At 43.5% G+C, this 13,607-nt stretch overlaps 1 protein-coding gene and 1 long non-coding RNA gene across 6 annotated transcripts in view; one reads left to right on the forward strand and one right to left on the reverse strand.

The window, feature by feature from the left end:
* The window catches only part of LOC138751227 (uncharacterized), a 95,638-nt gene that overhangs the window by 26,667 nt on the left and 55,364 nt on the right, over positions 1 to 13,607 (forward strand). The gene's annotated exons all lie outside the window — the stretch shown is intronic.
* Positions 1 to 13,607, reverse strand: part of efhb (EF-hand domain family, member B) — a 101,178-nt gene that overhangs the window by 631 nt on the left and 86,940 nt on the right. For 3 of the 5 annotated variants that reach the window (XM_069913216.1, XM_069913217.1, XM_069913224.1), the window contains 4 exons: positions 10,157 to 10,364; positions 9,764 to 9,943; positions 5,940 to 6,121; positions 2,916 to 3,164 (listed from right to left, as the gene is read on the reverse strand). In XM_069913216.1, the coding sequence (XP_069769317.1) occupies positions 2,916 to 3,164; positions 5,940 to 6,121; positions 9,764 to 9,943; positions 10,157 to 10,364 (819 nt within the window). The remainder of the gene's footprint in view (positions 1 to 2,915; positions 3,165 to 5,939; positions 6,122 to 9,763; positions 9,944 to 10,156; positions 10,365 to 13,607) is intronic. The other 2 variants (XM_069913227.1, XM_069913228.1) reach the window with 1 other exon arrangement.

Consider the following 13,607-nt stretch of genomic DNA (forward strand, 5'->3'; position numbering starts at 1 on the left):
AAGTGTCAATACAAATTCAAGATCAGAATATTGAATTCCTTAAGTGATTAAAATTGGAATCAAAATGAAAATGAAAATGAAAATGGGAGATTATTGAATTAAATTTGATTGCAAAGTATGACAAGATTCCTAAAACAAGTATGAGCACATACATTCACTGAATAAAATAAACAGAACATTTCACAGGAATTCATCTACTACTTTAAGAACCCAATCCAATTTAAAAAATCAGCATCATGCAGCAACTTTGAACCAACCAAAGTTACATCCTGAATGCATAACTAATTTGTAACGATGCCCACTTTAAAATTACTGTTATATTGGTAGTCCTATAGTTCGAAAAAGACACAGCTGAGATGAATCGCACAACAGAATCCTCTGCGTGATTGCCCAGGGGCGATCCTACTCTCATATTAACCATCCAAGTCTCTTCTATTCATTAAGCAGAATTTATTTATTTATTTGTATATATGCTTGTCCTGCATATGTATTGCTTGTCTGTATGAATGTTAATGTCTGGTTGTGTGTCTGTGCGTTTGCACTGAGGACCGGAGAACGTTGCTTCATCGTGTTGGACTTATGCAATCAGATGACAATAAACTTGACTAGACTCCAACCCAATGTCATTAATATCAACTTCTTCTGTTTTCATTAGGCCCCTCCCTGGGACTCTCTCTCTCTTTCCCTATATCCCTGTCTCCTTTCCTCCAGCTCCCTCTTCCCTCTTCATTCAAAGATGTCCCTCCCCCTTTCACCTGCTTTTTTTCCCTTTTGCCCTCCTGCCCATATTCACCTATGACCTCTTGCCTCTGCTCCTCCTCTCCCAACTTTTTTATTTTAATGCCTGCCTGCTTTTGGCTCATCCCTTGATAAAGGGATCAGGCCTGAAATGGTGGTCAGATATCTTGTTTCCTTTAGATGCTGTGTGATGGGCTGAGTTTCCCCAACACTTCTGTGCATTAAATTACAATCACAGTGTCTGCTCTTTCTTTTATAACTTTTTAATCCTCTTAACTTCATTCTCATACTTTCTCCCCATAATCTCAATCCCATTCCTAATCCAGAACCTCTGTTTTAAATATGTCCAATAACTTGGCTTCCACAGCCCTCTGCAACTATAAATTCTATAGAATCACTGCTCACAGAGTACAGAAATTCCTCCACATCTTTGTTCTAAAGGGACAATTTTGTATTATTAAGATGTGCCCTCTGGTCCTAGACTCACCTGCCATTACAAACACCCTCACCATATTCACTCCATCCAGACCTTTCAGTGTTCAGTTTCAATGAGATCCTTCCTCATTCTTCTAAACTCCACCAACTTCAGTCCAAGAGCTATCAAACACTTCTCATATTACAATCCTTTTGTCCCAGGGATCATTCTCATATACATCCTCTAGTCCTATAATGCCAACACATCCTTCCTTAGATAAAGAGCCCAAAATTGCTCACAGAACTCCAACTGTGGTCTGACTAATGCCTTGTAAAGCATTTGCCTCGATGACCACTCCAGCTCATAAAAAGGCCCCTTGTAGCTACGATGAGTGTGGAAGGAAGACACACACATGAGGAGTCAAGAATTGAAGACTACTTTATTGCACTGGTAGCTCTGCTTATATGGGACCCTGGTGTTGACATTAGGGGCCCGCGTCATCGGAGTGCCAACCTCGGGTTGTCCGGCATTTCTGCCAGAGTTCCCCATCTTCCCACCATGTAGCGGTCACCTGGGACAATGGCTGGTGTCACCCCAAGGTCCACGCTGTTGCCTCATTCATCAGCCATTTTGTGGGCCGGTTCGCGTCTCTGTGTATGGGCCGCTACACAACCCCCCACCCCCAGAACAGGCGATAGGGCTTTGGTGGCCTGCCCCTGTCACATGGGGGCAGAATGCAGACCAGCTCATTACAGTCTAGATATGCCAGTTTCAGGCAGTAGACAGTAAAGGTTTCCTCCTTATCACTGATGTTGAGGACGAAGATGAAACCATTGTCTCTAATAACCTTTTAGGGCCCCTCATAGGGTCATCGTAATGGTGGTATGTGTGTGTCCCCTTCTGAAGAAAACATTCCAGCAAGTCCTTAGGACATTCAGGACGCCATGTTTGGGCTGGCCAGGTGGTGGGGTTACTCTGGGACCAAGGACCCCAGCTTTTGACACAAGCTCTCGAAGTTCACTGCAGGACCTTCCAGGCATTTTTTGGGGGCCATGAATTCCCAGGGATGATTAAAGGTGCACCATAGACCATCTCCACTGCTAAAGCATTGAAGTCCTCCTTCAGCATGGCACAGACTCCCAGCAAGACCCAAGGCAGTTCATCCACCTAGTTGGGACCCTTAAGCTGGGCCATCAGGCTAACTTGCGGTACCTGGGGAAACACTCTAGCAACCTGTTGGCCTGCAGATAATACACCATGGTATAGTGGAGCTGCATCCCCAGAAAGCTAGTCTGTATTGCCCAGAGCCTGGAGGTGAATTGTGCCCGCCTATCCAAGGTGAGGTACTCCAGGACACCCATGTGTCAAAGTGTGCCCTGGGGCAGGTTTCTGTGGTGGTATCAGCTAGCGGGACCATCTCCAGCCACTTCATGGAGTGGTCCACCATGGTCAAGAGGTATCGCGCCCCACTATGTCATGTGTACATGACAAAACCTGCACTGTGCCGGCTCAAGGGTCTGTGAGTGCTGTGGTATGAAGCTGCACTTTGGAGGACTGACAGTTCATGCAGATCTTGGCCCACTGGTCGGCCTGTTTATTGTGGCCATGCCATTTAAATCTGTTGGCCTTCATTTTGACCGTGGATTGGATGGCAGAGTGCGCCATGTTATGGATAGCCTAAAAAACCCCTGGCATCTCCACGCAGCCAGGACAATGAGGCGGGGGCTGCCAGAAGAAACATCACTCAACAGTGTCTGGTTACCTGGGCCGACAGAGATGTCCTCCACCGTGAGACCAGAGATGCTGTCCTGTAAGTGGGGATCTTAGGGTCTTGTTGCTGTGCTTTTGTGAGGGCCACGTAATTGACCCATTGGGACAAGGCGTGTATTGACTCGATCGCGGGATGTGACTGCATCGGCCACCATGTTGTTTTTCCCCATGATATGCTGGATGTCCATGGTAACTTCGGACACATAGGACAAGTGCCTCTGCTGTCAGGTCGACCAAGGGTCTGATATATTATGGAAAGCGAAAGTCAGTGACTTGTGATTAGTGAACACCCTGAATAGAAACCTTCCAAAAAGTAACAGAAATGTCTTACCACCAGGTACAGTGCTAATAGCTCCCGGTTGAAAGTGCTGTATTTGAGTTCTGTGGAGTTGGAAGTGTCTGCTGAAAAAGGCCAGCGATGCTACTAGCCCTCAATGAGTTGTTCTCGCACGCCCCCTACCACTGTGCTGGAGGTATCAATAGTTAGAGTGGCAGGTGCCTCTGGACTGGGTGGACCAGGAAAGTGGCATTGGCTAGCGCATCTCTGGCATTCTGGAACACCCTGGAGGATTTCTTGTCCCAAGCAATGTCTTTTGCTTTGCTGGTCATCAGCGCAAAGAGGGGAAAGAAGTTTATCATTCCGGCGTATCCCTGCAGTTGTTTCACCATGCGTGACTTAGCAAAGTGTCAGACTGCCTCAACCTTATCGGGAGGGGTGGATTCCGCCATGCTTGTTAATTCTGTGCCCCAGAAAGTTGATGGTGTCCAGGCCAAACTGGCACTTACAGGGTTGATGGTCAGCCCAAACTCACTCAACTGGGTTCACAGTTATCTCAGGAAGGCGGTGTGGTCTTTGCAGCTGTGGCCGGCAATGAGGCTATCATCCAAATAGATGAATGCAAATGGGTGGTCCTGACCCACTGCGTCCATCAGCTGCTGGACCGAAGGGCATGCAGAGGAATTCAAACAAACCAAAGGGGGTTATGATTGCAGTCTTGTGGATGTCCTGGAGGTGAACTGAGATTTGGGGGTACCCTTGGATGAGGTCCACCTTGGAGAACACCCATGTCCCGTGCAGGTTGGCAGCAACATCTTGGATGTGGGGCACAGGATATGTGTTGGGCGTGATGGCCTCAATGAGGCAGCAGTAGTCTCCGCAGGGTCACCAACCCCTGCTGATTTGGGCACCACAATCCCAAGCTCCTCCAGCTTTTTGAACTCCTCCTTTGCCAGGCTGCATTTTTTAGGCGGGAGACAGCGTGCCCTGGAGCGGGAGGCCCTCGGTCAGTATGGGATGCCTTACCCCATGCTTTGGCACAGCCATGGAGAACTGTGGCACCACTATCAAGGGGAACTCCACCAGGATGTGGGCGAATTAAAAGTCCGAGAGTGTTATAGAATTCAGGTGGGGGATGGGTAACTTGGCTTGCCCCAGAGGCAGAGTCTAAAAAGATTTGGCGTGAACCAAGCACTGTCCCTTGAGGATGACCAACAAGCAGTAGGCACGAAGGAAGTTGGTCCCCAGTAGTGGTCATGCCACTGCCGCAAGGGTTAAGGTCCATGCAAAGCGGTTGTTACTGAAACAAAGGGGGATGGTGCAGATCCCAGTGTTGGGCCCTGTTTGCCGCAGTGGGTGTCAAGGGCTGCAGGGGATAGGACGCTTATCTCGGCATCTGTGTCAATCAGGAAATGCCTGCCCAACAGTGAGTCCCAGACATGGAGGAGGCTATCACATGGGCCAACTTCCGCAGCCATCAACAACAGTTGGCCAGGGCTTTTCCCGAAAACCCGCAGGGTGGGCGGCATCGTCGGGCCTCCACACCCTATCACTGATGATATAGCATATCATAGCATATGTCCAAGGGTGTTCATTTGCCTCTCTGCTGGCCTTGCTATGGTGCTTGCTGATGTGGTCTATGCTGGCGCTGGTGACCTTTTTCACTCTCCAGAACATGTCCGTCCAGGCTGCGACCCTCCAAGGGTCTCTGAAATCCTCGTCCTTGAGCAAGAGTCAGATATCCTCGGGCAGCTGCTCCAGAAAGATCTGCTCGAAGAGCAGGCAAAGCTTGTGGCCCTCAGTTAGAGCGAGTATCTTGCTCATTAGGGTGGATGGAGCCCTGTCCCCCAATCTGTCCATATGCAGCAAACGGGTGACACACTCATGCGGGAGAGCCTGAAAGTGCGAGTTAACAGCTCTTTGAGGCTGTGTATTTGCCTTGCTTCAGAGGCTGCCAAAGGAAATCTATATCCCTTGCCTCTGTGTCCTGATTGAGGGTGTTCACGATGTAGAAATAGCGAGTGTTGTTTATGGTGAATCACACGTGCGGCTGCGACACCCAGAATGTTGGAAGCCTGAGAGAGACCGAGTGGATGGTTGTTGGCTCTACTTGATCCGAAATCTTCGAATCCAACTGCTGGTTGGGCCTGTTGGGGTCAACAATGTAACGTGCGTGCTGCAACACATGTGGAAGGAAGACACACACACAAGGAGTCGAAATCAAAGACAGCTTTATTACACTGGCAGCTCTACTTATATGGGCCCCTGGCACGGAGGTCAGACCCCGCTTCATCAGAGCACTGACCTCGGGTTGACCAGTGTTCCCACCAGAGTTCCCAGTCTTCCTGCTGTGCGGTTGTCACCTGAGACGAAGGCCAGTGTAACCCCCAGGTCTGAGCGGTCGCCACATTCATCAGCCATTTTACGGGCAAGTTCGCATCTCTGTGTGTGGCCACTACACTCCAATCTTCATCAGAAAATATTAGTGCCCATTCTTGCTCTTCTATATTCTTTTCACCCAGCTCCAGTGACTCCTAGAATGGATTCCTCCATTGTATCCCATCCCATTTAGTGGTGTCTCCAATCACTAATTGTCAAATTCAGCAATTAAGAGCAGCACTAATATCATAAGACCAAATATTTTTTGGCATGTAACTATCATCCATCATCCTGACTAATGCAAACTTCCTTCATTATGTTGGACTAGGATGAGTAAAATAATTTTTGCCAATGACTTACCTCTTCTTTAGTCCTGTCTAAAAACAGGTCTTTCTCATAAACTTGTCTTTGAGCAAAGATGGAAGGATTTAGCAAGGCAGAAGCAGTTGCTTCATCTCCATAGTTAATTGTATCACTAATGCGACGAAAACGAGGAGCTGCTAAGTCCGAACGGATGGTAGGTACACCATGGGTTTGAAAATCTATTTGAAAATATCCAGTAATCATACCAAGAGATTAGACATTAACAGCAGATATATTCCTTCCATCAGTGAAACTTAAATGCAGATAATAATCACGAAAGCTTTTGTTGTTGAACTATAATTCAGTTCTATAAGGGAGAGCATCCAATGAGATCAATAGCATGATGTCAAAACACCAACATTTGTCAAGGTCAAAATATCAACATTTTAAATTCTAATTTGACATAAATGTTTTTGGGGGGAGAAAGAGGGCAACAGGAGGGTGAGGGGGGAGCAGCGATGGCAAGAGCCAGCAGAAATTAAGGGGGGGAGGGGGAGAAGGAAACAAGGGAGACAATCACAAACTTTTCTTAAGTAAGTAAAAAAATTGTTAATCGCTAGCCGAATGGTGGAACTGAACACAGTGGTTTTTAAAGAATACATTGATGAGTGTTCCCTTTGGATGAAATAACATACACTTGATAGTTCTGGAGAGAGAGACAATCAGAAAACTGATTAGGCATTGAAAATTTCCACGATGTCATCCCACCTTCTGTCATTGGATCAGTAGGGGGCATAGATTATGAGAAAAATGACTGTGTTAACTGTTCATACCATTGTCTCTACTGCTCTTTCATTAACCTTCCATCAAAGGCAGGCTGTAGATTGGCATAACACTATACATATGTTTTTCCTGTAGAATATAGACATTTGCAAAACATTATTAGTCCTTTAGCTCAGTGTTTGTGTGAATCTAATAACCTACTCTAACTGATGAAAATTTCCCTGCTGCATATTCCTCCATTTTTCTCAGTTACATTTACATAACTTCTTAAAAGATCCTATTGTATCTGCCTCCATGTCTGTTGCCAGCAGTGGATTCCATGCACCCATCACTGTGTGTAAAACTTAACTCTTACATCCTCCCTGTACTTACTCCGAAGCACCTTAAAACTGTGTCCCCTGTGTTCGCCATTTCATCCCTGGAAAAAGGCTTCTGGCCATCCAAATGATCAATGTTTCTCATCATCTTGTATTCATCTATCATTTCACCCCTCATCTTCATTGCTCCAAGGAGAAAAGACTAAGTTTACTCAACCTATTGTTATGGGCTATATTATATCTATATATATATATATATATAATTTTTTTTTAAAAGAGATAGATTGTGGGGGATTTAGTGTAGGTCACCACTCAGTAACACTTCACATCTCAATTAAAATGCAAGAGGTTGGCTGAAGCCAGTCATGCAGGCACCAGTGGCTTTTCAAAAGACAATGGGACGGTCTCGAATGGAATTTTCAAAAGCAGCTGCAAATGGAGGAGCCGTGCTCAAGTGCTGATAACATCTTTCAAAGATTGGATTTGGAGCCCTGCAAGGGGGGAGGGGGAAAGAGAGAGAGAGAGAGAGAGAGAGAGAGAGAGAGAGAGAGAGAGAAAGAGAGAGAGAGAAAGAGAGAGAGAGAACTGATTTCTGCAGTTGCTGTTGGAAAACCCCATTTTGAAGACAGGTTGTGAGTTCTGAGTTCATTTGGAAAACCCGTGATGGGGAAAGTTTCTGCAGCAAGATACTGAAGTATTGATCGTGGGAAATCAGTTTGTGTGTGTCCAACAAGCTACAAATATCTAACAAGCACCTTCCTGAGCAGTAACCATTTACCTTTAAGCACTGGTGAAAATCCATAAATGTTAAATTCTGTGTACAGTACAAGAATGGCCTGATACCAGTTAACTTGGAGAAGTGAGATTGGACTGTAATCAAAGAACATTCCTGAACATATACACATTACCTACATGTATGCTTAGAATTAGAAGGGGGTTGTTGAGGCAGACTACTGCTGCCTCAATGAGGCCATCACGCCCAACAGATATCCTGTGCCCCACATCCAAGATGTTGCTGCCAACCTGCACGGGACATGGGTGTTCTCCAAGGTGGACCTCATCCAAGGGTACTCTGGACAAAAACACTATCCTTACAAGCCATGCTCTCCAATCCAGGCAACATCCTTGTAAATCTCCTCTGAACCCTCTCTATACCATCCACATCTTTCCTGTAATAAAGTGACCATAATAATATAATGTTATCCTCGGAGAATTGGGGAACACGAACATCAAAACTCTTCAGCCAGAAGATCAAAATATTTCTAATATATACCCCAGGAATCAATTTGTTTGCTTTGAAGTGCAACAACAATTTCATTCATGAATGATCACTGTGCACTTCAGTGGTGACAGAAACTTTCTTGGAAAATACAAACCAACCAACCTTCAACTCTAACCAGATTCCTCAAAAGGAATGTTACCAATGAAATGATGACACAGTAAATCTGGCATGGAAATAACATCAGCCATACACAAGGCTGCTGAGCAAAATTAGAGCTCATGGTGTTATTGGAAAATACTAGCATGCATAGAAGATTGGCTGACCACCAGGAGGCAGAGAGAGGGGATAATAATGCTTTTCTAGTTGGCTGCTTGTGACCAATGGTGCTCCACAGGGCTCAGTGGTGAAGCTGCTTCTTTGCATATTACTTGACAATGAATGGATGATGGTTTAAATAGCTCTGTGGCCAAGTTTGCAGACGATACAAAGATTAGAGAAGGGGCAGGTCATGCTGAGGAAGAACTGAGTCTGCAGAAGGACTTAGATACGTTAGGTGATTGGGCAAGGAAATGGCAGTTGTAATACAGAGTAGTGTCTGGTCATGTACTTTGGTGGAAGGAATAAAGGTGTAGATAATTTTCTAAATGGGCAACAAGTTCAGAAATCAGAGGGCCTTGGGAATTCTCATGCGAGTCTCTAAAGGTCAACTTGCAGGTAAAGTTAGTGGGAAGGAAGGCAAATGGAATGCTACCATTCATTTTGAGACCGATAGAATCCAAAAGAAGAGCAGTAATGTTGAGACTTTATGGGCATTGGTCAAACCACATTTTGAATATTGTGAACAGTTTTGGGCTCATAACTCAGGAAGGTTGCATTAGCATTAGAGAGGGTCCAGAGGAGGTTTGCAAGGATGATCCCCAGAGTGAAAGAGTTTTCATATGAGGAGCATTTGAAGGCTCTGGGATTATACTTGCTCGAGTTAGAAAAATGGGTGGGGGAGGGGATATCATTGAAACCTATCAAGTGTTGAATGATCTGGACAGAGTGAATGTTTCCTATGGTGGCAGAGTCTGGGACCAGAGTGCCTTTAAAATACAGATGAGCAATTTCTTTAGCAAGAGGATGGTGAATTTGTAAAATTCATTGCCACAGAAAGCTGTGCAGGACAAGTCATTGGGGTTATTTAAGGCAGAGGTAAAAATGCGTTCTTAATCGGGAAGGGAATCAAGGGATACACAGAGAAAGGTGAAAGTTGCTGTCAAATTTTTGCAGTGCTGCAAAGAATCGTCAAATTTCAATCATGGGGCACTGAAATAAGAAGCACCTTCTCTTTCTCTATCAGATCTTTTTCTTTGGATCACTGGAACATCAGAACAGGAAAAACAGAAATAGCTGTAGGCTGCCATCCAAAAGGTATTCATTGCAGGATTTGAATATCATAGGATGAAACAGCGCTATTTAAGAATTGATCTTAATTTTTTGTTTCTCTGTATAAAAGCACAAAACTGTTTAAAATAACTATCTGTTAAGAAAGTGAAATTATCTGTTAGTACACTTACTTTTTGGTGAATAACTGCTAACAACTGCATTGATCAATGAAGAGCTTGTGCGATAGTGCCCATTAGACTTGTCCTCTTTTCTGGTTATAGTTCTGAGTGTCTTGATTGAACTACCAATTTCTAATGGTACAATATCTTCAGATGCCACTAGCCCACATCCATCATCATTTGTCGCATTTCCTGTTTGAAGAATAAGGCTTTCTTTAATGTGGGGCACAAGTGATTTTTTTCTAATTAAAACAAGTTAATATTAATTTCTGAATGCAACCATCAAGAACATTTGTGGTGAACAGCATTAATATGAGCTCTATTCTCTTCACAGACATTGCTTGTCTGCTTAGTATTTCCAATATATTCTTTTTTTCAAAAATATTTAGCACAAATATCTTGTACCTTTTGTAATAATCTTTTGTTCTATTTCTCCCAGAAGCATTTTATCTTTCCAATTCAGAAAATTTGCAAACTCTAAGAAGTTGATGGAGCCAACCCCTTCCAGGTCACAGTAGTCAAATAATTCATCCATCAGTCTGGGGTTTAAATTCAGGTTAAACTGTAGACAGACATCCTGCAGCTCTTCTCTGTCAATCTTACCATCACCATTCTGGACAGAATTAAACAGAGGAATAGAAATCAATCATTTTGTTACTGCTGATTAGAACCACATATCAGAAATTTAAGTTAAAACTCTTCCCATTATTTTCCACCCATTCATCTTAAGGAGCAAAAACAAACTCCTGGATAACTGAAAGGGGATTTGAACATCAGGGAAGCACAGTATGGCTAAAGTTCCCATAAGATATGCATTACGGGTGAGAGTTTGATCTTCTGACACAGACTGCGAAACTCCTCATGCAGCAGTCACTACTGAGTTGGGAGCAGTATTCAGAAAACAACTATTAATTAAAATTATGATAAAATGCAAAGGCTCAAATGCTTCATTTACCAACATTGCTGTGGAATTTCAATTTGTACAATGAGAAAGGGAGTATTATGAACCAGGAGCTGCAAGCAATATCACAAAGATTCCCTCCAATCCTCCTCCCCCTCACCACCATCATACCTATTAAAGTATCTGTGACACCAGAAATAGGAAGAAGTAGTTGAACTGAAAAATCCCCTGTCGATCATCAGTATCTTTCATGTGGTAGACTGAAGTTCAAGTACCTTGCATATGGTTAATGAAAATGTGATGCCAGAGTACAAACTTATTCTACAAAGAATCAATTAGGAAGAATGGAGCACACAAAATTCCTGGAAAAACTCAGAAGGTCATACAGCGTCCATAGGCAGTCATCATTTTGGGCCTGAGCCCTTCTTCAGAAGGGTTGAAAATCAGGTGGATGCCTTAATAAAAACAGGGGGGAGGGTGGGGGAATGAAAGGTGTCAAGGGGGAAGAGCACAGGCTATCAGGTAAGAGTTGGATGCAGGTGGCAGGATAAGAGGAGAGGCTGAGGTAATAGGAGGAAAGGGCAAAGAGCTAAGAAAGATAGGTCACTGATAGGAGAAGGGAGGGAAGACAGTGGGGAGCTGGAGGAAAGGATACAGGAGAGAAAGAGCCTGGGATGGGAAGTGTAATAATTGGAAGTCAATGTTGATACCATTTGGTTGGAGAGTGCAAATCTATTAGATCTATTTGTGTGTATATGTGTATATTTTTTTAAATAAACTTAATAAAAAATTTTAAAAAGAAAATTACTGGGTGGGTTGGTACAGAGAAAGACACACATTACATCATTTTAAAGCAGATGCCGAGGCTCCGTCAAGTGGGAGATGAAGAAACCTATAATTGTCCAGTTGAAAGCCGTGAACAGAGACATGAACCTAGAGATGATTGTTCAAGTGGGAGCCTGTTTGCTCAAAGAGGCAGCTTTACTGCTACTTCAGAGCATTAAAGCAGTTTGATTCTGAAGAAACGAAACTTCAAATTGAGCCAACTTTTATATCATGTGATAGACACTTCAAAAACCATCTTTAATATTATGAACCAGATCATCTGAAGTCAGAAATACAATAACATTCTGTGAGAAAAGAACTGGTATGTATTCTCCTTGCCAAGGGAGGAACAGAATCAAGTGGCGTTGGAAGAAAATGGCCACTTCAACCATCTCGGTGTCAAGAGAGGGAGGGTCTGCTGTGTCCATTTTAAATGATCACTTTTGACTGAAAGAAAACAAGATCATTCTTACATGTGAATCTTAATCATTTTTTGTAATACTTTATTTATCATTTTAAATATATTTAACAATCAACAATCATACCAAATACAAAACATCAAGAGAACCCCTCCCTCCACTCTCTCCCCTCTATAATGTCCTTGTCCTTCATGAAAAATCACAAGTTCCGTAACCTCCACGCAAGAGAGGCAAATTGTGGAAAAATCATTCGTATGAAGAAACATTTCTCTGAAAGCAACTGCACAAGAATTCGTAAGTTTTGAGAAGTTTGATGACTTGGCACCTCACCCATTCCATAATTATTTTTGAACCACAGTATAAAGACTAAGATTCAACACAAAAGATTTCTAAGATTGAACTTTAAATTTTAATCATCCCTTCAGAATTGTGCCTAAACTGTAATGTTTTGGGATCTGCCACAAACACACACACTTATGCATAGTGGAGTTAAGTAAATATTATATTATTAATAGTCATTAATAAAAATTATTGTTTTGAAGATACCATTATCTTGGTGAATTTCTGTTGGTCTATGTCGTAACATGCTTCCCTGGAGTCTGCAACCCCTCATGGCTGATGCCATTCATAGGCACTGCCACCATGAATGCAGATCCCCGCAGTTATGGGATTTTAAATAAAGCTACAATTGGTTCCTTTAACAGGCCTTTCAAAGCTTGTAGAGAGGTAATGGCAGGTGGACTGGGTGATTGGACCCTGCAGGAGCGTTGGGTCTCTGTTCCCCACGGGTCCAGACCAGCAGCAGCCCTGGTGTTACAGCACCTCTGGCAGTGCCACCATTTTTTTTAGGGAACTGAATGCAGATTCTGGGGAAAGGGTGACTTGTACAAGTTGGATGGGTTGCACCTGAACCAAAGGGGAACCAATATCCCGACAAGGAGGTTTGCTAATTCTGTTGGTGGGGGGAGTTTAAACTAGATTTGCAGGGGGGTGGGAACCAAAGTGAAGAGCTGGAGGAAAGGTGGTTGCTGCACAAGCAGGGACAGGTGGTAAGGAGTTTGTGTGGAAGGACAGGCTGATAGGGCCAAATTATCACCATTGGTGTGAGCTGCAATGCAACAAGGAAATGAAGTTTTTAAAAAAAAAGTAACAAATACAGGGCTAAAGGTTTTGTATTTCAATGCACACAGCACAAGAAATAAAGTGGATGTCCTTTCAGTCCAGCTACAGATTGGCAGGTATGATGCTGTGGCCATCGAGGAGTTGTGGCCAAAAGATGGATGTCATTGGGAACTGAATGTCCAAGGATTCACAGTTTAGTTAAGCAGAGAGGGTGGCATGGCTCTGATGGGAAGGAGTAACATTAAATCATTGGAAAGAGGGGACATAGGATCAGAAGATGTAGAATCATTGTGGGATGAGTGAAAAAATGGCAAGGGTAAAAGGACACCATTGGCAGTTATGTACTGACCTCCATACAGTAGCTGGGAGGTGGACAACAAATTGCAACAGCAAATAGAAAAGGAATGTCAGAAGGGCAATGTTATGGTCATCATGGGGGATTTTAACATGCAAAGAGATTAGGGAAAAAGAGATTGGGACTGGATCACAAGAGTTTTTAAAAACTTGCAGAAGGTAACTAAAATAAGAAGGAATAAGATGAAGTATGAAAGTAGGCTAGCAAATAATAACTTTCTTTTTAAATATTTTT

The sequence above is a fragment of the Narcine bancroftii genome, chromosome 1 (genome assembly GCF_036971445.1).
Source record: "Narcine bancroftii isolate sNarBan1 chromosome 1, sNarBan1.hap1, whole genome shotgun sequence".
Lineage (NCBI taxonomy): Eukaryota > Metazoa > Chordata > Chondrichthyes > Torpediniformes > Narcinidae > Narcine > Narcine bancroftii.